Here is a 24,991-nt window from a genome sequence, read left to right as displayed (position 1 = left end):
TCTGAAGTTCCTGCCTCCTCTAGATGCTGCCCTTGTATGCCTCATGGCATGTCTCTCTGCCTTGAAAAGGAGTATCTCTGAATTTGCTCATCTTGGAAAAAGTATGCTGCACCATTAGGAGACATGTGTAGACTGTCAAGGTGTTCCAGTCACATGTTCCTCTCTCAGGTGTCATCCCCTTAGTGCTCCTTCCTGAGGGGCTGATGAGCAAGGCCTTCACCAGGACACATGGGGAGCAGTCTGTATTTTTTATGTCTGTCACCTCACACCTAGGGAGCCACAAGGACAGAGTGGGCCTCTCCCCTGCTCTTCCAGCCTCTCTCTCACAGGAGCTGTGGCAAATAGGTAAGATCTGGAGCCCTTGGGGAGGCGCTCACTTCCTTCTCAAGAACCTAGGGAGTTTGGTCCACGGAGTCTTTACAGTGTTTGAATGAAATTACACCACGCAAGTCTTGGAATAAACTCGCCATGTGTAAAAATCCACAGGAGTTGACAATAGAATACAATTGGTTTTATTTATTGTTTTCTTTGTGAAATGACTTCTCACGTGCCCCGGGGTTTCTGACTTGTGCAATATGTGACTCTTCTCCTGTATTAATGCTACCACTGGGCAGCTCTCAGCTACAGCCAAGAGGTAGTAGTGGTTCCTCACTTCACTTTTCACCAAACTGACGGGTAACCAGTTCCTTCAATGCTTCACTACTCTAGCTCCCCGGGGGGAAGTCCCACCCCCAACCCCTAGTCAGCCACTAGTTGATCTCTATCTGGTTTAGTGGTTCCCAGGGCGTGGGGGTAGAGTAGGAAGAGTCTGGCACTATTTGGAGACCGTTCTTGACTGTCTTCTTGACTGTCGTGACTGGGGGTGGATGCTACTGGCACCTGGTGGGTAGAGGCTAGGGATGTGGCTAAATACCCTGTGGTGAGCGTGACATTCCTCCACTCTTGATCAGTGGAACACAGCAAGAGTACCGGGTTGAGAAACCAAAAGGTGTCAGGAGAACATTTAGATCATTAAAATTCAAGTAAGACAAGAACAACAACAACAACAAAAATTGTTTTAGGGGAAAATGAGGAAGGTGACAGGAGGCAGGGACAATCCTAATGATATGGATATAAATCACAGCTATGTCGCCCTGCCACCAAATCCTGTTAAAGGGATTTGCTTCATCTGGGCTTTTGTTGCTGGAGACTTAGAGTCACTAGCAGCAGCACTTAGAGGTCTGCCAGAGTCTGACATATTCAGAGGCAGATGCTCACAGCTAACCAGTGAACTGATCATGGGGTTCCCAATGGAGGAGTCAGAGTGAAGACTGACTGTAGGAGCTGAAAGGGTTTGCAGCCCCAAGAGGAGAACAACAATACCAACCAACCAGAGCTCCCAGGGTCTAAACCACCAACCTGGGAGCACTTAGGGAGGGATCCATGGCTCCAGCTTTATATGTAAGGGAGGATGGCCCTGTTGGGCATAGGTGGGAAAGGAGATCCTTGGTCCCATGAAGGCTGGACACTGTGTGGGGGGGAATTCGAGGGTGGGGAGGTGGGAGTGGGGGGGTAGGTAGGGGCACATCCTCATAGAAGCAGGAAGAAGGGTGATGGGAAAGGGGGTTGGGATGGGGGTGGGGTAAGGAGATAACATCTGAAATGTAAATAAAATATCAATAAAAAAAGTCAACATGAGATATTCTAACAGGACAAGAAAAGCAGGCTGTTGCCCACCTCTGTCGGTCTGGCATTGCAAACTTACAAGGGTATCTGAAAGCCAGCATTTGTCAGGTGAAACTGAGGCTTCCCATGGACCATGTAATAACCTGATGGACTGAAAAGTCTATGATCCGGAGACACTTAGGGCAGATGCACTGCCAAGCTTGGATAACGTTTGCTCTTTTTTTGGCTAGGAAAGTGTACCAGTTTTTATAGATGTGGGTTTTGATGTCAATGAGGAAGGAAAGCTGCCTGTCAAAAATACATTACTGACGTGAGTAAATCTTGGTGGTTTGAGCCATCTCATGAGTGGTGTGAAAAAAAAAAAAACTTTTTCCAAAGCTAACCTGGATCATTTTGTATTGGTAACAAACATTAAAACCATAACCACAACTTTTCGTAGTTTCATTAGTTTCTGGTGTCTTTACATTTCCTGTGACTTTTAGCATGTGTTCAATTTCACCCCCCTCTTTTTGTAACCAAAACATGTAATTCTATTTCAATTGGCAGAGATCAAAAGTCAGCATTTCCTTCCCACCCTGGGAAGGCTGTGAGAAATACAGAAAACAGAAAAGCCTCTCATTCTTGACTTTGCTGCCCGTCAGCTGCCAGTGACCTGGTTGTTAAAAGCATGGGGCACACACAGAAGCATGGAGGTTATGTTGCCCTGAGTGTGTGCTCAGCTGAGTTCAAGGCACACAAGGGACAGGAATTCAGACGCTTGCCCAAGTTTGCTTCAAGTGAAAGCACACACTGATAACATCAAGTCTCACTCTTTCCTCTAAGAAACAGCTTTTGTAGAAATTCCCTGAGTTGCCTAATCCTAAAGTTGCTTCCCTCTTCAAAGGGTTACCTTGTGAGGGTCACGTGGGCATTCCCATTCGAGCATAGTTTTGAAGGAACCTTGTCCAGAATAAGAACAGCAGCAAATGCAACTGTTTCATTTAAATAGACCAACTTGGGTAAATGATGTGTGGTAGAAAGCTACAAGAAAGAAACAGAAAGGGTCAGAATACTATGAAGGGATGAAGGTCTTGAGAGAGAGAAGTTGGCATGAGAAAAAAAGCCTGCTGGGGTAAGTTGTACTACTTTACCCTGTATGGAAAAGGAAAGAGGAAGCCATATGAAGCCACCATTTGGCAGAATGGATTAGTGTCTCTTAAGTAATAATGGTGTGCTGGTGCTGGTTCAGGAGACCAAATGTTCTCAATTTTTTTCCCAACTCCACATTCAATGACATCATGTTAGTCATCATGAAATCAACCACAGCGGGAATATTTACATCACAGAAGGGGCTAATACACTAACCTGGTATTCACGCTAAGCTAACATGGTACTTTCTCTCTGCAGAGAGCAGGATTATCTTTATTATTACTGAATAAAGGATTATCTTTACATTACTGAATAAAACACCCAATGCCATGTTACCCAATGTGTATAGGGTGTGAAAAAGTAAGCAGGTGAGCGAGCCAGCCAGCAAGCTAGGAGTGAGGGAAAGAGAAACAGGGAAGGATAAGAGGATACTAGGAGATATTCGTTAAATGACACAGACTTAGAATCTTTTTGGCTGACCCAAATGAAGGAGATGTGACTGACAAGCAAGACTCAGGAACAAAGACAGAGAGACACAGAATCAGGTAAATGCCAAAAAGACTTGTTTCTGCAATTCCTGCTCAACACAGGGCCTTGTGTGTGCGGAAAGAGTTGAGAGTTTAGACTCCAACCCCAACTCAGGAGCCCTATGGCAAAGGCGTGCGCACTGCTAATGTAATGAGGTAGAAGGAACACCTGTACTTGATTGGAGAATTCCTTTGAGATTTACAGTGCTCTAGGAATGGGAGTGAGGGTGCATCATCAAAACCAAAAACTTTATCCTCACTTATGATAGTTCTGTGACACTCACCACAATCAAGAAGCTGTCGTAATTCTGCAGGGTTGCCGGAGCTCTGTGTTCTGTATAGAGTCGAACATTCCAGTCCTAGGACACAAAACAGACCATGTATGCAAAACACAGCTCTCAGGAGAACCTGTGCACCTGCTGCCAGAGGGACATTCCAATTTCCATCCGGTATCTAGTCTAGATGTGTACTAAATATTCTTGGAAGCCAATCTCAACAATTAATTTTACCTGGTATGTCAATAATTTTGGCAAATCCAGTGGACTATTAAAAAGCAGGCTAATCATCTTTATTAAATTATGAAGAATCGAATAACTCCCACATAAAAGCACATATTGGTGTTTGAACAGAGGTTCTTAACCTGTAGATAACAACCCCTTTGGTGAGTGTTGCCTAAGACCATAGAAAAACACAGATATTTACAATGTGATTCATAACACTGGCAAAACTACAGTCATGAAGAGGCAACGAAAATAATTTTATGGTTGGGGGGGTCACTACAACATGAGGAACTGTATTGAAGGGTCTCAGCATTAGGGAGATTGAGAACCACTCACTGACCTAGAGGTAAAAATTATCAGCCAAGATTTCTTCCAAGAGCACAATGTCTATCCACAGCAGTTAGTAAGACGGTCATATAACAAATGGCCCAGAGATACTTATAAATTATATCAGTCATGAAATAAAACTCGTTAAGAACTGACTTCCTCTAGCAGTCTGGTTACCTTTCTTCTCAATGGCTTCCAGGAGCTTTATAAGGAGAGGCGGGGCAACGTCAGGAGGGGCGAACTGCTCAGCCAGATCAGGAAGGGTCAATGCTGAAAGAGAGACATTCCCAACATTAGATTTCATGCAAGGCAGTCAAGCACATTCAACCACAATGAAGAATATTTAAATACGAGTAATTCAATTACTCCCAACCATAGGAAACTCAAGAGTTTCCTAAAGTGATTCCTATACCTTGATGAGCACTGCTGGGGCCCCAGAGATATATCTGTTGTTTCCTTCCAGAGAGAGCTCTCTAAATGCCCACCGAGAATCCCAGAATCCCCTGACGACTGGCTTCTGATCTGGGGCATCTTTCCTTGGACAGACTGCCCTATTTTAGGGCACCTCAGAGTACAGGTTGGGTCTAGGGAACTAAACCTGGATCCTGTGTAAGAGTAACAAGTGCTCTTAACCAAGAATTGTGATACTTTTATAAACTGTGTCTTCATATGTCCTGTGTACATTTTACCAATGGTAACAATACAAAACTATCTAATAGGATAACAATCTCAAATGACTCCCTCTGACAACATTACAGTGATGACATGTTCTTATTCAAAAAGGAGGGTGGGGTGGGTGAAGTAAAAGTAGTTTTCAAAACTTTGCCAGAAGAGGGAGCTAAACATTTCACCTTAAATTTCTCAAACTTCAAAATATAAGTTGTGAATCTTAATGACAACATCTTCAGGAGTAACTTGTCTGTCATTAATGCATAAGTTCAGATGTTTATAATTATCTAGAACAGACAGTTCATTACTCCTAGAAACACTAAGTGGTCATAATTAAGTTTCAGTGAGGCTTCAGTGCTATAATTATTATAAGACATATATGATGTTAAGAAAATTTTTAACTAAACCCCTCGTAAGTACTAAGGATCAGCACTGATAGAGTGCAGGAAGGCAATTCAGTACTTGGGAGGCTACAGCTAGAAGGTCACAAGGTAAGAGATAGCCTGGGCTATCTTCTAACAGCAAGGCCCTGGATAGAAGAAAGTAAACATACAAAACTCATACACACACACACACACACATGTGCTTACACACACTCTCAAATGCATGCATATGCACACACACACATACACACACACAAACACACCAGCAGCAGCAAAGGGCAAACCATTTCATTTCCTTTGATAAACTATAAACCACTTCCCTTGGCTTCAGAGTTTCAGCTCACAATAGTATCCTCTCCCACAAATACCTTCCCTTCTACATGGAACAAAATGAAGGTCATCCTGTCCATGTACATACGGACAAGAAGAAAAGCTGAAGATAAGGAGAAGAGCTATCCGTCAAGATTCAGTACAGGGTCTTCCTGCTAACAAGCTCCAAATACGAAGGCCCAAGGTTAAGTAGTAAAGACACATACCCATACTGCACTCAAGTTAATCCTCAAACCCTCTCCTGTTCCCTTCACATGTAACATAAGCATTTTTAATGGAAAAAAAAAAAAACCACTGGCACAGAGATCGGAATTGCTTAATAAAGTTTATCTGTTTCCAAAATCTTATCAACGCGATCATTGCTGCAGGCAAATATGAAAACTAAATTAAATGATAATTAAAAATTTCATGTAACTATTATTGAAATGTTCACCCAACAGTTGCAGGTTGGGCAAGGGCTCACATAAAGAGGTTCCATCTCTCTCTACTTCAGCTGAAAAAAAAAGAAAGAAAACCAATAACAAATATCAATATCCTGAGCTAACACCTATGCTGCTGTTAGATGAAGTCTCTGAAGACCACTGTGGTGACCACCAGATAGCTGTGAGAACATTGGCCTTTTCGAAGCCCTGTGCACATAGAGGGGAAGGAAAAGTTCTCCTTTTTGTGCCGTACTGAGGGGATGCCCAGCTGAATTTTTTTTTAAAGATTTTATTATATATATACATATATATACGTATATATATATGTATATATATGTATATATATGTATATATATGACAAGTACACTGTAGCTGTCTTCAGACACACCAGAAGAGGGCATCAGATCCCATTACAGATGGTTGTGAGCCACCATGTGGTTGCTAGGAATTGAACTCAGGACCTCTGGAAGAACAAGCAGTGCTTTTAACCACGGAGCCATCTCTCCAGCCCCCAGCTGAATTTTTTAATGCCGAAGAAGCTTGATTGCGCAAAGGCATGACTCATGACAGCTGATGGAGATTGTGCAATAGGAACTTGAAAGGGCAAACTTTACAAGGTAAGACAATGAAAACAACAACAATTCTAGGATGCCCACTCCTTGGTAGAAGGTCTCTCACTCAGCGAGCTTCCCCTCTGAAATATTCAGACTCAGATAATACAGCAGACCTACGGAAGTTCCGATCACCCGCTTTAGACAATGGGATCAGCACTGGAATTCTAAACAGTACTCTATAACAAGTGGTACTTTCCACAACAATTCTAAACCCTAACAATTTTAAATTCTCTAATTCCATTAAATGCATATGTAAGACCTATATTTCGGTCAGTAGACTTCATCGTAAGAGATTCCGGCGGGAAGAGGCTGGGGATGACTAATAGGTTACCTGTTCCTTAATTAGTCCATGATGAAGCATCAAATTAAAGTCTGATAAAACATAACGCTACCAAAAATTATTAAAAACAAACAAACAGACAAACTAGAGAATATACAGGTTGTGGCTGTCAAGAAAAACCCAAATCAGCAGATGACCGTCTCCATTTTACATACACATTCCATTCGATGCAATTTCCCAGATATTCTGGATCTGAATCAGAATGCACTTCGGTTCAGAAGCTTGCCACACTGCACTGTCTAAGGCCTGCAGAAGCACAATCATTCTTAAGCATCTGGAAGTGTCTGTAGATTTCCTGACACACCCAAGCCCAGTTTCTCACTTAGCCAAATCATTTTTTTCATCAGAAAAAGTCAATGTTGTGCAAGGAAAAAAGAAAACAATGAAAGAACAGTTGAAATGTCTGAGAGGAGGGAGTCTAAACCACGTATAATTACTAAGGCAGACTAGGCTAGCCTTGCACACTTACAAGAACTCCGATGAACCAAGAGCCCCAGGTCATAGAAGAAATTACTCATACTACATCGGAGGCTGCATTTTCTGTTTGCTCTTTCTGCAGGCCCTGGTGACAGCCAATCACAGAACAGAAGGGAACCTCTCTCTAAACTGAAGCCCTTCCCAAACTACTAAAGCGGGCAAGCCTCAACACTCCTGGGCAGCAGAGGTGTGTGGGAGAGAGACTCATTCTGTGCTCTAAGTGGTGCCAACGCTACCAAGTGCAAGATGAAACCAACACACAGCTGCAGCTTTTGGAGGCATTCTCCATTAAAAAAAAAAAAATTAAAAAGAAAAGAAAAAGACATTTTAAAGTTAGTGCCTGGCAGGAGCGAGTGGAAAGTTTAAGCGGAAACATCAAAACGCAGAGACGGCCCAAGCCAAGTACCTCATTCCTAATGGAAGCGGCTTGGAAGTGTGTGAAAAACTGCTCATTCCCACTCAAAATGTAACATGGAATCCACAGGAAAGAAAGGATATATGCAAATGGAGACCAATATTAAATCAAGATGTTAAACTGTCTACCGACTTGCTGAATCCAAACTTTATTTCTGTCTGAACCGATCTTCTCTAGTGACTTCAAAAGAAAGAAAAAATAGTGGACACAAATCAAAGCAACTCCAATTCTTTTCTTAAACAAACACTGTAAGCACGTTCATACTGTCTACCTATAACAGCTAATACCCTGGACTTCAAACTTCTTAAGCTTTGCGGGCTGCAAGCCACATCAAAAGCTGGTGTGCTCTTTGGGCAAGACAGTAAGACTAAAAATCAAAAAAACAAAGTAAAAAAATAAGCCATGGGTTTGTTAATTTTGGTACGCATTGGTTTCATCAGTACTGCTGACATGATTAAAAGCACAAAGAGACGTGAGTTTCTATCCTTGGGGTACCATTTAATGACGGTAATCTTGGACAAGCTAATTGACTTAGACCTGAGTTTTTTCGTCTGTAAAATGGGAGTAATTATGAGAGTTATAAGGATTAGTGAGTAATAGACCCTCAATGGACAAAGTGCCCAGGGTGTAGAAAGACAATCAATTGTATCAGAATGATTAATAGATTTAAAAGGTTTCATTGTTACATGTATTAACATCTGTCTGCATGTCTGTACATGGACCACATGTGTGCCAGGTGCCCATGGAGGCCAGAAGAGGGTATCGAACACCCTCAAACTGTAGTTATTGATAGATATAAGCTGTCATGTGGGTGCTGGGAACTGAACCTGGGTCCTCTGCAAGAGCAGCCAGTACTCTTAACTACTAAGCAATCTTCCCAACCCCATTAAAAGATTTTTGAATATTCATTCATGATGACAAAATTTAAGAGCAGGCTATCTATAATATTAGGTCAGTTGTCTTAATACTTCTTATAGAAGGGAAGCTTGAAAAGTAACTGACTGACTAGATATTAACGTTATGCCTCTTGCTCTATAATTAACACTCAGTATCTTTTCAGAAGTCAACTCAAATACTGTACTATTTTGAACTTCTATTTTCTCCCAGTAAGGACCATAACACTAATCTGCTTCAATTATTCTGACTTGAGTTCTCTGAATCTGAAGGAAAAACTAAGTTGGAATGACTGTGTAATAAATTCTACTAAGCTTCCACAAGCAAACTAGGTTTATCTTTGGAGAATGAAGACAGCAGGACGGGCAATGAAAACTGGGAGCTGATGTGAAAGGAAATCTTCAGACTTAGCTACACTGTTTTCTGAGGCAACTAGTAACACGGACATTTTCAAAATGGCTGACAGATTTGAACTGAAGCCCGCAAGTCCTTGTAGATCTCCTACACTCCTTAGTTCTGAACTTCTCCAAGTTCATCCCCTGCCTCATCTTTGTTGCTCCACATGTCAGAGAAGAATGGAAGAGTCTGCCCACTTCATCTTATTTCTAGACTGGCTTCTAGGTTGGCCTCAGAAGCAAACAGCAGGCAGAAGTCTTAGGAAGTATAAGCAGGCACTCGGCTTTGCCTCTGACGTATGGAATGTGAAGTTACACTAAATCTTTGACAGGCAAGCTAATTAATTGTGATCTTTATCACCTAAATTGGAATCTGATGTAAAGATGACAACTTACAGTGCACAGCAAGTTAAAATGCTGAGCAGGATGTAAATAGGAAAGTGAGCTCCTCCCCCACACACACCCTCCCCATTTCCTACCAAGAAAATAATTTACAGTTGAGTCCAAGGAATTTCAAAGGCCAATGATTTATAAGGAAGTTGGTCTTTTGGTCTGTTGGCTTAGAAAGACTTCATTTGAAGCATGACTCAGATGACCCATAAAAGAAAGAATGGGGAAGTAGGGATGGGGAGAGAGAGAAAAAAAAGTCGCATTTCACACACGTGGTGGTGGTGGGCACTTAGCACTTGTTGAATTCTTAAAGGAAGGACGACAGTTAATGCATCAGCTAGGAGCCATGTCCCCACACCATTTAACATGTACACTCTTATTTTTTTTTCATGCCAGCTCAAAAATGTCTAGTTTTTATAATTTCTTGATTTAAAGACAAAGAAACAGATGTTGAGAAATTAAGTCATTTGGTCCATGTCATAAGCTCCTAAGTAGTGTGCATGTGCTTAGCACAGGCCAGTTTTCTCTGCATCAGTCCCTGGCTTGGAAGAGAAACCTATGATGTTTCCCAAAATTTCAAGGTTCCCAAATTTCAGTGGTAACTGAAGTAAGAGTGTCCACGTGACACAGAAGACATGTGACCCTCAATACCATCAGGCCACAGCCATAATATGTGCTGGTGGGTTCAAGAAAAGCCACCTCGACAGCATCATCCACTTCTGTATACCGTTCCACAAGTTAGACAGTAGACGTGCCCTCTATGCTCACACTATTTTGATGTAATCAACATTATACACAGTGGAGCGATGGGCACCTCTGTTCCTAACAGATGGAAGTAGGGACACCTTGCAGAAGTAGATGAGGGAGAGCCGACAGCAATGCTCACGTCTCTCCCACACACATTTGATAGTAAACCTCACCATCAAACTTACAAAACGTTCTACAAATGTTACAATGAAGCCAGGTCATAAGGTGGAATTTGAGAAGCCCCAAGTGCAATTAGAGGAACTGAAAGGGATTGGAAAGTTACCATGGTGACACCAGAAGCCAGAAAGAGGTCTGATCTAGGCTGGCAACCCACTGACCAGGCAGAAGCAAATGCTGGCCAATAGAGGACAGAGCTTGAGAAGGAGAAACTGCCAAAGCAGCAAACTGGATCAGCTGAACAATGCCGAGACAGTTTTAAGAAAGGCTGGATGGAAATCAGAGGCAACAAGGAACCACTAAACCCCATCCTAGTCAGCCCAGGGAGCCAGGGCTGTTCTCTGACATTAGAGGTATACTGAAACCGTGAGTGCCTGTCTATATTCCACCTAGACCCTACAATTAATATTTTGCTATAAATGTTATCTGTTATGTTATCTGTTATGTTATCTGTTATTTTAATATGTTATGTGTTATGTTATATGTTATTTTTTTGGTACATTTCAAGGTAAGGGGTGTGAATTAGTCGACATGGACTGTACTGTGTTCCCCATAATTCATATGTTGAACCCCCCTGTGAGGCACCACCTTTGTATCCAAAGCGATGATGCTCACCTCTGGAAGACTACTGAGTTTAAATAAAGTGTTTGTGGGATGGGGGCAGAATGGGGAGGGGAGGGGAGGGTGGTCCTTCATAATGAGATCACTGTTCTCACCCTTTCCAGAGGAGGATCCATGGAAGGCCATATGCAAGCCAGGAAGAGCCCCTTGCCAGGTCCTTACCAAGTCACCAGATTTTACTAAGGTTCTCTGGTAACCTGAGCTCATGTATCAGCAACTACACCTAAGTGACAAAACTTTCTTTGTCTAGGGAAAGCCAGTAGCCAACTCTTTAAGTATTTCTGCTGTATGAGCTTTCGGGGACATATCAATAATCCCAATTGAGCAAGTGATACAAAGGCTGCAAGATCTCAGACCACGGCTTTTAAGATAAGTGTTCCAGCTGTAGAGAGGAAAGGACGACAGGAGCCAGAACACTGATAACTGTTGCCTATATGTGCTTGGTTTCACAGGGTGGTTTTACGATGGAACTCAGCAAAGCACCTCAACTTGTGTTGGACAGATGGTGCTAAGCAGAAGGTCTCCCTGTCTTGGTGATTAGGTCTGACGTCCTACCTAAATGGCATATCAACAGATATTAGGGGCAGAGAGCCTTGTTGTTTGGTGTATCTGTGTACCATTATGTGAGGATGACAAGAGTTACAACTTGACTGAGGTCCTGAGGTAAGTTCCGGCCAAGGGCAAGACTCCTTAGTTTTGATGTGTGGTTAGGAGAGACTGTGGAAATGAGGCACTGGAGAAGCAGTGGAGGCCAGTTACCATGACTACAGGTGAGAAGCCCCTTGACTTCCACTTTTAGAACCCAAAGAACCTTAGGAGGCCGTATAATTGTCCCCATTTTATAGATGAGGAAAGGAAGATTTAAAATGAGGAAGTGATTTATTTGCCCAAAGTCAGTACAGCAGTTAAGTGGTAAACTGATTTGAATGAATCCAGCTTGCTTTCTTGGGAGGCCCACTTGGTGCATTCTGGACGTTACCCAGCCGAGAGCAGAGGCTGCAAAAAGCTTTGCAGGAGATGGATATACATGATCCTGGCAACATGTCCGGGCCTTGGTGACAAGAAGCATGTTTGTTCAAATCGGGCTTGGATTGGTGGGCCCGCTTCTCACCATCACCTCTCCTTTATCAGGCCTTAGCCCCTGCCAGCCCACTCAGCCAGGCTAAATATTTTGGGGACAGCATTTATTAAATATTTTTCTCATAAGGCTAAACTAAGCACATTCCTCCTCAGGAATGTCACTGGGTTTATTCAGCTAAAAATAACTGGCCAACTTATCATATTTGGCAAAATATGAAGGGTTCTTTGTGAGTCATCAGGTAGAGGAAAAGTCCAGTAAAGAATATGGTAACCTCGGGACTGGAGAGATGGCTTGGTGGTTACGAGCATTAGCTGCTCTTCCAAAGGACTCAGGTTCAATCTCCAGTACCAGCACGGCAGTTCACAATGGCTTAACTCCAGGCCCAACAGATCCAGAGATGACTTCTCGCAGCTGAAGGCAGTACATGCATGTGGCACCCAGACAAAACACCCATACGTGTAAAAATAAATAATAAAAAGAAAATATAGAGTGACTAGAATATCAGAGTAAAAACAAGAGAAAGATGAATTGCATATGGGATGGGCAAGAAAGATGAATGACTCAAAAATATTGAATGGAAAATTCCCGATAAAATGGGAGAAATACATGAGAAACTAAATTTGTAACAGTCAGAGTTCATTAACAAAACCCTTAAAAAAAAAATCACAGGCAGAAAGCTATGCTACCTCCACAGAATAGGGGCAAATGACCTTGAGATAAAAGTAACCCCAGCCTTAATGGCATGAAGGATCATGGTTTGAAAAAAAAAAAAAAAATCAAGCAATATGTCTACTACTTCTGTTCTGGGCAATTAATTCCAGTGGACTAACACATTTTCCTCTATCCAAAGATGCCATGTTCATCAAATAAATGAACGCAAACTTACCACCCACCTCTTCATTAAAGAAGTGACCATGGCTTTAAGAATGTTAAACGGGCCCACTGAAGGAAGATCAGGACAGTCTCTTAAAAACACCTCCAGCCGAAAATAGTACTAAGCTGTAGTGTCATTTGTGTCAGGCTAATTTTTTTTTTCTTCCTTAACTGCGATACCAGGAAGCGCTGCAGATAGAACTGTAGCAAAATATTAAGTATATATTGATTGCATCTGACCTTGTTCCACCAATGATTCTCAGAATAAGCTAACAATCAGGGAGCTGACATTTGTGGAGTGCGCATGTTGTAATAACCGCTTAAAGGTCCGTGGGGGTGAAGTGGGCAACTCAATATAGGAGAGTGAACTGCTGAATGAAAAAGGAGTAAAATATGCCTGCCGTCCAGGTGGGAAGCAACCGGTCAGGTTTTTTAATCAACACCTTAGCTCCTAGTGGAAGCTCGGCGTCCTGCAGACAGGACGCAGCTGAAACTTCCTGGCTGCAAAGTGGGAATGGTGGGAAAATGCCTACCATTTTCTATAAATGGAAATACCTGAGGTGTTGTTAATGAAAAAGTACCAGTGACTCAGTCTGGCGGAGTGCAGGCGGAGGGGAAGGCAGTGCCCTCGCTGTGGGGTGCTCTCTTCAGCCATTAGCATCTCAGAGAGGACCCTTTCTGTGCTCCCCTCCCCCCTTACCCCTCTCTTCTTTGTAGGGCTCAACAGGAAGTGATAGCGCCTGCACCATGGGAAGGAGTTTTGTACATTTTGTTCTATCAGATTAGCCCCAGTAACTTTATGAATTATGAACTGTCAACTCCTTTTTTCAACCGCTATAGAATATGCTTCTTAGAAATTGTAGCTATAAATAAATCAACAGATGTTTTCAATTGGCTCCAATAGCACTTAGGCAACTTTGTTAAAGGGGAGAAGTTAAAAGAAATCATCTCAAGACTGCATTAGGGCTCCGCCTGTTGGTCGCTTTTGCAACAGCCATGTAAAGGCTGTTCATTCACTGAGGCCACTTAGGGAAACCAGAAAGGGGTTAGAAAACCAGCTGTGGCCTCTCTGTGAGTTTTATGTTAAATGTGATTAGATCCTCTTCTAGGTACAACTGACACTATATCTAGAAAAGGAAAAAAATTTCAAAAGGTGAAGAACGTCCTTGACCTGTTTCTCTACGGGCAGTGAGTGAGAGTCAGGTAACTTTGGCTAAACATCCAGTATCTCTCTCTGCATCCTTCTTGTGCATCTGAGAGTAGTGATCAAAGTTTAATATGATTAGTAAGACCAGCCATAGTTCTTAAACTCCAGGACGGGGTGGGGTGGGGAGAGGAGACATAGCTAAATACAAAAAGTATTAAATGTACACGTTTCAGGTGGATTAAAAATACGTTCTCAGCTGCCATGCTACTGAGACTATGGCAATAATCTGAGATGCCCGTTAGGGACAGCTGGGATCAGCAATATGCACAGGTTACTTCAAATGTGTGTGCGGAAACACTAGAAAGTGAGAGGGTAGTGGCAGTCATTGACACATCATCTGGTTATAATGACCTATTCCTTCTGAACCTAAGGTGTGAGGCTTAAAGCAGGCTTTGCAAATTAAGTATTATTTTCACTCTGCTAGAATAAAGAGACTGAAGAATCCCGGCAACCTCCAAACATGGACCTCACGGAAGACAACACGCCATGTGGTCTTAAGTGACTTTCAAAGAAGGGACAGCTACAAATCAGAGACTGTGGCTGCAGGAGCTTCTGTGTATGCCAATTGGGTTAGGGAAGGAAGACTGTGGAACTGAGAGTAGCATGAAGCCAGTTAGTGAGGGAGGAAAGGGGACAGGAGAAACCATGCTACACGCTCAGGCGCTACTTCCGGAAGCTGTGACAGCAGCCGGGAAAGAGCAACAGTCTCATCTGGGACAGATTCAGAGGATGGGATGTGAGTACCAAGCTCCCTGCCCCCATCTCTCCATGAGTGCTTGGCACAGCAGAGGTTAAATCTCCAGGAATGCTTCTCTTTCTAGTCCTCAATCTTCCACACTTCTGAGTCATCTGGCGAGGTAACCTCCTTTGATGGTTTTGGATTTCTGAGCAATGCATGAACAGCAGTATAGGGCTCTGAGAGAAAGGGTAGGGAGGACACATCTGCCTGTGAACTCCTATAGTCAGTCAGTGACAGGACAGGGAAAGGTAGCTTACTCTGAGGAGCCTGCTCTGCTCCTCACACCCCAGGGCTTTCTAAGTTTATTCATTCCCCTGGGGGGAATTAACCAGTCAAACATTTAATTCTTCAGAAAACTGTATGTTCTTTAAAATGTGGTCATGGAAAATAACCCCAAACTACAGAAGAGACCAGAAACAATTCACTAAGCTAAGAGCAACTGAACTGTGGGTACAAAGATGACAGTTGCATTGGCCAACACGATGATGCTTACATTCTTGACTTGAATGGTTATACTTAAATTTCAAAATACAATTGTCTATAACTCCATGCATGAGGAGGGCTCTGTCATCATCCCAACTTTATAAGGAGGTGGGCAGATGGGTGACCCAGATAAGTTGAAGAATTTGTTCAGTCTCATACAACCAAACCAGCCAGAGCCAGCATTCAATTCAAGGGACTCCTCATGTACTAAGTACTTCAAAAATGGACTGTCCAGAGCCAGATGGCAACATTAGAAATGGTTCTGTGACTAGAGAACAGACTCAGGAAGTGAGAACTCTCCTTGGCTGGTCTAACTTTTACAGGACATATTCTTCTTTTCCTAAGAGAGTCAACCTATGGCATAGCAGTATCTGATTGCTGGCTACCCAATGGAAACGGGCTCCATTATGGTGATACGCACACCCCTCCTCACTCTTAAAAATCACAAGAGGGTTTGTGAGAACAGCTTGGGAACAGTTCTATCCTTTCCCAACTGGCCACTCACTTTGGAAGGGAAAAAGCCAGATCTAAGATGAAATCACACAGAATACATGACACAGCCACCATGTGGACTTCAGACCGGGACAGAAAGGAGTCACAGGGCCCTGCAACACAGGCTCTGAATAGAAACAGATGTGGAATCAAGTTTTCTGACATTAACTCTTTGCTTACTCTTATAAATGTAAACTGTGACCACCTCAACATATAACATAAAATGAATTAACCAAAAATTCTATAGTCATTCCTGCCCTAGTCACACTTGGAACAATGTCAGTATAGAGCTGCCAGCAGCTCAATGTGACATGAGGCTGGTGGACTCAGGACTGGACAGCAATGTTCTTTCAAATAGTCTTCCATCTTCCTCCGTGTAGCTTTGATAAATCAGTGGGATGTACTCATTTCAAAATAAAAACTATTAAGACACACAAACGAACAATACTATAGTGTTGCAAGAGGATCAAACAAGTAGGCACACTTTTACTGGGGGTATGTAACTACTCAGGATAGCTCAGCCCTCCTGGGAAGTCATTTGGGCTGAGCTGAGTGAGTGGAGCTGGGAACACCCACAGCGTTTGATACAAGCAAAAAACCTGCTGGGATACTACACCAGCTATCCCAGAGTTTGACATGGCGTGAGGACAGGACATGAGCTGGGCTCTACTGAAACGGTGTGATTAATAAAGTTCTTGCATCTGATGCTTCTCCATCTGTTCCTGGCTTCCCTTGAAATGAACAGGAAGTTTGACTGTGTGCCTCCTGTTTTGAGACCATCATCGGCTGACTGCAGATGACAGAAGGTTCAATTACCAGGGAAAGGCTGGCATCGCTTAGCCATTAAGTCAGAAAGCCCACGGTCTGCTTAGGTTCACATCTGGACAGTATGAGCAGCAATAATTTCATTTATAAAATTAGGAGTCATTAATGTGTCCCATACTGGCTGAAAGACAAATGAATAGAAGTTACAATATAAAAAGGGGTAGAGGTAGAAATATCTACCAATATTAGAGGCAGAGGCAGGCTCCTTAGAGAGCTGGGTTTCTTCTTGATAAGATGATCCAATTGTCTACATTTTTATAGCACAGTCGCCACCAATTCAGTCTTTATAGAGCATTAGGGTTAACAACCTCATTCTTATTGAAGACATGGAACTATTTTTCAAGGGTGGTGGTTACAGTCTTAAGTCTGAGCTACACACTCCTGTTAAGAATGGTGACAGAGAATGGCTGAGCCTTAGCTCATCGTTGTCTTGCTGCATGAGTGGCAGTGCTGTCTGGTGCTCACTCCTAAAACCCAACTCTTCTAAGTACGTGGCACATGAAGCTTCAACCTAACACCTGACACTTACAAAAACAAAAACAAAAAGCCAATGTCTCATAATTCAAATAACCATTAATAGTTTGGGCCCAGAAGAGAGTTTTCTTTAAACAAGTGAGTAGCTTTTGTTCTTTTTCATTGCAAGGCGTTGGAGGTGGGGTGGGGGACAGATAGCAGAAACTAGGGTTGCAGACAGTTTCCATCTTGGACCACATATTCTAAATTACCAAACCCCACCAAATTAAAAAAGAAAGAAAGAAAAAAAAAAGGTTATTCGGGAAAAGCAGCAGGAGAACAGGGAAGTTATGTTTTCCACAGGGGAATCTCCCTTGGAAATGTCACTTCCTGGGTAACAGATGCTGCACGCAATGAGCGCCTGAATAAGCAGCTAACACAGAACAGGAACCAGATATCACGCAAGGAGTCTCCCTCAGAAATGACAGTTCTGGTTTTTTTTTTTTTAAATCCTATACAATAAATGATTGGTTGGAAATGTTAATGTAGTCTGGAAAAATTATCTGACAAAGGAAGAATATACTTTTGCAAGCAACCTATGTATAAAAGCATCAGCAAAAGGTAACGCATCCAGAGTGGTTTATACCCTTGAAATGTTCCAACTGGATGCCATGACTGCATTAAGCCAAGGGGTCAAGCTCATGGTTATTCCATCATGTCAGTCATCTTTCTGTTACTAGAAAGGGTAAGGTTTAAGGGAATGTTCCTGGGTCCATCTGTCTGTATTTCTCTAAGTTCCCAAGTCTGTTACTTGCTCCTTTAACTCAAGATACTAAAGGAAGGTTAAGAAAAACCAAGATGTGGTAGTGATCTGGCCCTGCTCCCACCTTGGTCCAGACTACACACCATGCCAGCTTTCTATGGCACCTAGCAAAGCAATGTCCAAGAAGCCTCTAGGAAGTACTTCTGACCTCTCCCTACAGTGGCCATACCTGATGATGCTCTGATACTACAAGATAGGTCCCAACATACCACCTCCCCTGAAATCTGCAGTCACTAAAGCACAAATGTCCAAGTGAATGCACTGTGATTGAAAAAGGCCAGACTTGGAAACTGCCTATGGAACAGCTGCCTTTACTTTCCTAACCCCTTTCTTAACTTGCCAATGTTTTCCTCCCCCCCCCAACCCCCCGCCCCCTCTCTCTCCCACCTCTCTCTCATTGAGCATCCTCCCCGTCAAGGCTTCAGGCACTCTGTCTTTATTCACACAAAAAGTCACCTTCTTCAACTCACTAAAAGAAAAATCCATTATACTGATACAGGAAACACGATATGGAAATGACCCAGGACACCAAGACATGGTCAATTTTCATAGAGCATCAAGCCAAATTCTTCTCATTGCAAAGATGTGAAGAATAGTCTTTCCTAAAAACAACTGCTCACCAATAGGAATCTTGGGAAAGTCTAATTAAGATTATCAACATGCTCCACATAACCACGGGTTTATAGAGATCAAGATAAACAACCATACTCACTTGACCTGAATCAAATACAATAAGCAAGCCATAAATTGGTGTAACATGTAAAGCGTTACAAAATATTTTTATATATAGTGTTTAAAGACTCTAAAACTAAAAATAAAAAACCAAATTCTAATAAGTACAAACTGTTTCTATTGAAGACTAGGGACATCAGTTACTTTGAGCTGTGCTATCTTGAATCAACAGATATTCATTTTTAAAAACTTCTATGAGTCTCTCCCCTACAATATCCATGAATGACCACAGGATTTTGTGTTGCAGGGAATCACGGATCCTTGCTCTTCAATGACTGCTTCACTGTCATCCTGACTTCCTCCCTTTAGAGGGAGCACAGCGAGGCCTGAGTAAACCTGGGAAGCTCAAAGCATATTGTGCTAACAGCAAGGCTGAGATGAAAATATAGTTCTCTTCCAGCAGACTTTCGAGTATGCGAGTTCCTCAACTTCATCAGTAGTCACGGCCTCCTCGTGTTCCTCAAGGATTATTTTGCAGGGCGGAGTTCCATTAACCAGAGTCTCTTGGTCCATGAGTGCCACAAAGCAGTAGCTAACAAGTGATATTCTTTGCTCTGTTGCTGAAGCAAAGGAACGGAGCTGGAGCCTGACCCTGGTCATCAATTCCAATACTGATGGTCAAGAATGGATACCAGCCAAGTCTTTGGGAAGGCCCTGACTTCAGTGTTTATTCCTGAACACATCAACTGCCCTTTCTTTGCATGTGAGTTTTCCACATGTGTGGCGCTGGAAAACCTTTGACAACCTATTCTTGTCGACTGAAAAGAGCCCCCCCAAAAAAAAAACAGGGATTGATGCTTCTCTGGCAATTTTAGAAAATCAGACAGTGTTAAATTTCATCATCTGTTTAGAAATCTCAGAAGCTCCAAAAGGCTATGTAACAACCCAATGGCTAAAAGTGTTCCAGACCCTTCTAGATTTATTCCCCTCGAAGGCTCTCTCCCCAGAAATGCTGCCTCAGGGCCATATCGAATCCATCCCTAGAGTCAGGGCCTGACTTGTGTCAACTGGGGACACAGGCAAGAGAGGGCCTTGGAGGTTACCCAGTGGAAAATTTAGGAATAAGATTCCAGAACCTCAGAAAACTCAGATTTAATTTAAGATACTGTCTTGTTTGCCTCGTGGAACAAGAAAAGAAGCAAGAGGCAACTGAGGTAAGCTGCACCTCCATATTCCATAAGATTTAAGACTTAAACAACAAAACAACACACAATTATGGGTCTAAAAATGCTTACATGTTTCCAAAGGTGTCATCTCTTGAATTTCAGTAAAACCTAAGTTATAAATGGAAACCAATATACTTCTCAGTCCATTCTATCTAAGAGTAAGTATGATTTACTTATTTAACTGCTATTTCTATAGGCCTAGCCTGAGGATCTTGACATGGTCACTTTTTAAATGAAATTTTTATTAAACATTAAATAGCCTTTGGACTGAAAACACCTTGATGATGACCCAACCTCTTGGGGAAGAACCCAATATTTAAGTATTATGTCGTATCCTTCTCCTCCTGGGATTTTATTTTTAAGTTTAGGAGGAAAGTGTAGGTGGGGAAGGATAGCCCATAGAGTCCTTTTCCAATCTGAGATCCATAACTCAAAATTCTTTTCAAGTAAACTTTCAATTTTCTATTCTAACCGATAGGAGAAGACAGCAGAAGAGGAAGCAACTGCACAGGGCAACAAAACACCTACTGAGTTCACATAGGGAAGAATGACTGCTTTCCTGGGGATCTCTCCTAGCTGAGCTTATTTGGGTAGCTGTACCAGGTGACTAGAGACCTCACAGGGGTCCCCCGAAGTTTAGTCTGACACTGAGTGTTATTAATTTATATTTCTTTAAGAGCACACATTCCTATTTACTCACCACGCGATGGCCAGATGGCCAACATTTAAGCATCTCTTGAGATCCTGGAAACATGACTGAGAAGAACATTTGCTACACAAGCAACAGGATCCAAGTCTGCATCCCCAACACCCACATTTAAAAGCCTGGAAGGACCTGTCTATAGTCCTGGTACCTGTAAGGCAGATGGATCCTTGGAGTTAACTGGCCAGCTAGCCTAGCCACATCAGTGAGCTCCAGCTAAAGAGAGTTTCTGTCACAAAAATCTAGGGTAGTGGGACTGGAGAGTGGCCAGTGGCTGATAGCACTGGCTGGTCTTTCAGAGAATGCAGGTACAGTTCCCAGCACACACATGCCAACTAACAACTACCTCTAACTCCAGTTTTTGGGGATCAAACACCCTCTTCTGGCCTCCACAGGCACCAGGAATGCATGTGGTACGTATAAATACATGCAGCAAACACTTAAACACTATGTTAATGTTATATGTACTAACATTACAGCATATATTACTATCTATATTACATGTAGTGTATAATATAATGCATAAATATTATATTACATATTATAAATATGTGTGTGTGTGTGTGTGTGTGTGTGTGTGTGTGTAGAAAGTGACTAAGAAAGACACTTGGCACTGACTTCTGGCCTCCACACACACAGACCTGCATGAATATATGCATATACATGAAACGCATATGCACAGATACACCACACACAATGTAAAATCAAAACAAAGTTTATAAAAGTGTGAAACCTAGTGTGATTAGTGGGTCAGGGAACACCACTCTCCAACAGTGCCCATAGGCAGACATAGATGTTTCTGTTTCAGCCATTTTTCCTGCTGAGGAGCTGTCCCACCTGTTTGATCAACTGTTGAGAGACTATGAATCCACTAAGGTAGGCAAGTTGTATGTGTTCCATTTACCATAAAGACCTCCAGTAAGGCGAGCCAAGTGTGTGCAGCAGATTCCAACGGCTCTGCTCATGGTGCGTACTTGCAAATACATCTAAAGCCCCAGCTGCTTCTAATTAATAGCACATGCTGGGAGCACCTCGCCTAACTTAGCAAAATATCACTTTATTTTAAATAGGATTCTGAACATTTTTTTTATAAGCACTGGATCCATTTATTTTTCAAGGCAAATAAATAACCCCAAAATAAATTTAAACTGGGCTCTTTTAAAAACAGTCATATTTCACATTGAATGTGCTCCTGAGGCCAGAGGAAATGGTCTTTCCTTTCCTAAACTTTTAAGCCAAGTACTCACAAACCCCGTTTCTTCCCAAGAATATTTGCTTTTTTTTTTTTTTTTTCAATTTCTCAGAGCCCAATTTTAAAAGGCTGGAACTTTTCACAAGGCAAAATAATTCCATTTGCTAGTTGGCTCCTTCTCTGAGCCCAGCTTGGATCCTATGGGACACATAACCCTTTACTGAAATGCAGGCAAAGTGTCATGAACCATGCTAGGATATTGGTCAACCACAGCTCAGAGTACAAATTCAAAGGGAGATGGGAAACTAGCTTTAAAGTATGTGTGGCAAGCAGACACACCACTGAGCATTAATCCTTAAGGCAAGGCAACAGAAACATTCAAGGAGAAAATACACACTTTATGCCTGGGTGGGGGGAAGGTGAATGGGTAGCCAGATTGCAAGAGCTACTATTACTGAAGATGGGACAAGGTAAATAGATTTACAGTTCTCTGAATTCCTTAACCCTGAGTCAAATGTTCTTGTCAAATACTACTTCAGAGGCTAAGAAGCTCTCAGTGGCAGGGTGTTAATCAAGCATGGGTAGGTTCTGGGTTCAATTCTTACCACTGGGGAGGCAGGAAGTAGTGCAGGTACCACATTGGGGAAAAAAAATAGAAAATTGAGCATCAGAGGTAAACAAAAAAGCCTTGGGAGAAAGAATGGGTCTAGCTGTCAGCTCCTGTGTTGTGTAGCCAACCGCCACTGGATGGCAGTGAGGTTGTATTTAGTGAAGCTGCTCACTGAGTTACTCAGTCTTTTCTCCAACAGGCCTGGCCCCAGAGCAAGTTTATAAAAAAAAAAAAAAAAAAAAAGGTTCCTCTCTGCAAAGAAAGATTGGGTACCTCTGACCGAGAAATCATAAATCTCAGGCTGATTTTTCAGTATGTTTCTTGAAATTTACTATCAAAGTATAGAACTGAAGACCAGAACAAACTCAAGCTTCTAAATAACTTCTATGCCACACATATGCAAACATCTGTATGCAAGCAGGCAGCACATACACACACACACACATACACACATACACACATCTGTATGCAAGCAGGCAGCACACACACATACACACACACCCAAACCCCTCTGAAGTTTGTTACTGAGATATTGTCATCCCAAGCCCAGTAAACAAACTGAAACCACATCTTACCCCTACTTTTTCTGGTGAACTTGGTGGCTTCGCCACACTTTTCAAAGCTACACATTTCCCTCCTTTGCTGGGCATTTGATCCTTGGGGGGGGGGGGGTGTCAAGGGAAGGAGGGTTAGTAATCTCACCAGTGACAAGCTTTGCTTTCAGTAAAGATGTCTGCCAACTTAAACAGCATCTCCCAGGGCAACAGGATAATGAAAGACACATGGGAAGGTCCTTGCTGTCATTAGATGCAAGCTCTACTCAGCCTGAAAGTGAGCCTGTATTCGGCTGGTCCTCATGTTAGCAGAGGTGAGGCCCAGAGGGTCTAGAATACAGTCCCCTTGACTTAACAGCAGAGTTTACCCAAGGGCAAACTCTCTTAATCTTGCAGGGCTTCTAACCAGCACTACTCCTTCAGACACAGGAGGCCAACTGGTCTAATACTTGGCAGATAGACATCTTAATATACTAAGTATTGAAATCGTTCTCACTGCTGCTGATAAAATCAAGGCTCTGCTACCCACCCTGGACCACAAGATGCCAGCAGGTGGGTCAAGGCCCCACAAACCCCAAACCAGGGTCCCGGTTATAGAGACTTCCAACCTGGAACTCCATGTTTCTCTTTTTCCCCTTCCCAGGACATAGTCAACTGTGTTGTGTGCCTTTCTCTGTGTATCTAGAAAGACTTTTAAACTACACAAAGTCTAAAAATGAGAAAGAACAAATAGTCTGGAAATTTTGAAAGAAAGAGCAGAAGTTGTAATTGTGCACAAAGCTGTTTCCTACCCTCTGCGGCTAGGTCCAGTGTCAGGAGTCAGTGGCTGATTCATCCACAGGAACTCAAAGCTGCCTCCACCCGCAGGCAACTTGACCCAAGCATGGCTTATGCAGGGCCTCCATTTTTTCTTGTTTTCTGTGGTACTAGGATTAAACTTGGACCTTCCTTCATGTTAGGCAAGCACTTCACCACTGTGCTGGTTAGTTTTACTTCAATTAGCCACTTTTGAAAGATGGGACCTCAGTTAAGAAAATGCCCCCACCAGATTGGACTGTGGGCAAGCCTGTGGTGCATTTTTTTGACTGATGATTGCTAAGGGAGGACCTAGCTCACTGTTGGCGGTACTTCCCCTGGGTGCTACAAGAAAGCAGGTTGAGCAGTTCATGAAAAGCAAGCCAGTAATCAGCATCCTCTACTGCCTATGCATCAGCTCCTGCCTCCAGGTTTCTGCCTTGAGTTCTTGCCCTATCGTCCCTGGAATAAATCTTCTCATCACCAAGTAGCTTTTAGTCATGGGGTTTTAGCATAGCAATAGAAACCCTAAGATAACCATTAAACTAATGATTAAACTAATGGCAGTTATCATTCCTTTACTTCTTTATCTACTTATTTTCAGACTGGGTCTCAAACTTGCTCAATACCCCCGGCAGGTCTTAAACTTATAATTCTCTTGCCTCAGTCTCCCAAACAGTTGGGATTACAGTGCACCACTAAGTCTGGCTCAGAGTCCTCAGTACAGCCTAGCAAGTGATAACTTAAAGGACCATGGGCCATGAAGGATTGTAAGGACATACTCAGTAGAAAAAAAAATGACCACCTAAATATAACCAGATACCCTGGAAAACCAATGGTTTTCAAAATGGTGTTTATATCATTTGAGCGGAGACCCTGCGTGGCCTTGGGCACAGCAGGTGATGATCAGAAGCATTTTGTACATTTTTATCCAAAGTGCAATTTCACTCATATATACTATAACATTGCTATCTCAAAAATCTATTTTGGTTTCTTTTTCTTTTCTTCTCTTTCTTTCCTTCCTTCCTTCCTTTCTTTTGAAGCAAGGTCTCCATTTGTATCTCAGGCGATCCTTAATCCTATCTTCCTTGCTTTGGCTTCATGAGAGCTAAGCCTACAAATTTACACCATCATACCCAACTTTAGAAACTATCTTATAGTCCAGGTTAGCCCTAAACTCATTATGTAGAGCAGGTTGGCCTCAAAATCCTCTTGCTTCTGTCTTCCAAGTCCTGAGAGTTC

At 42.5% G+C, this 24,991-nt stretch overlaps 1 protein-coding gene across 1 annotated transcript in view; it reads right to left on the bottom strand.

The window, feature by feature from the left end:
- Pik3r1 (phosphoinositide-3-kinase regulatory subunit 1) overlaps nucleotides 1-24,991 on the bottom strand; it is an 82,432-nt gene that overhangs the window by 21,853 nt on the left and 35,588 nt on the right. The window contains exons 3-4 of the mRNA XM_028783452.1: nucleotides 4,325-4,417; nucleotides 3,605-3,679 (exon numbers count right to left, since the gene is read on the bottom strand). Coding sequence (XP_028639285.1) covers nucleotides 3,605-3,679; nucleotides 4,325-4,417 — 168 coding nt within the window. The remainder of the gene's footprint in view (nucleotides 1-3,604; nucleotides 3,680-4,324; nucleotides 4,418-24,991) is intronic.

The sequence above is a fragment of the Grammomys surdaster genome, unplaced genomic scaffold (genome assembly GCF_004785775.1).
Source record: "Grammomys surdaster isolate TR1022 unplaced genomic scaffold, NIH_TR_1.0 99, whole genome shotgun sequence".
Lineage (NCBI taxonomy): Eukaryota > Metazoa > Chordata > Mammalia > Rodentia > Muridae > Grammomys > Grammomys surdaster.
The sequence above is the reverse complement of the archived record's forward strand: the minus strand, read 5'-3'. Positions and strand labels throughout refer to the sequence as shown.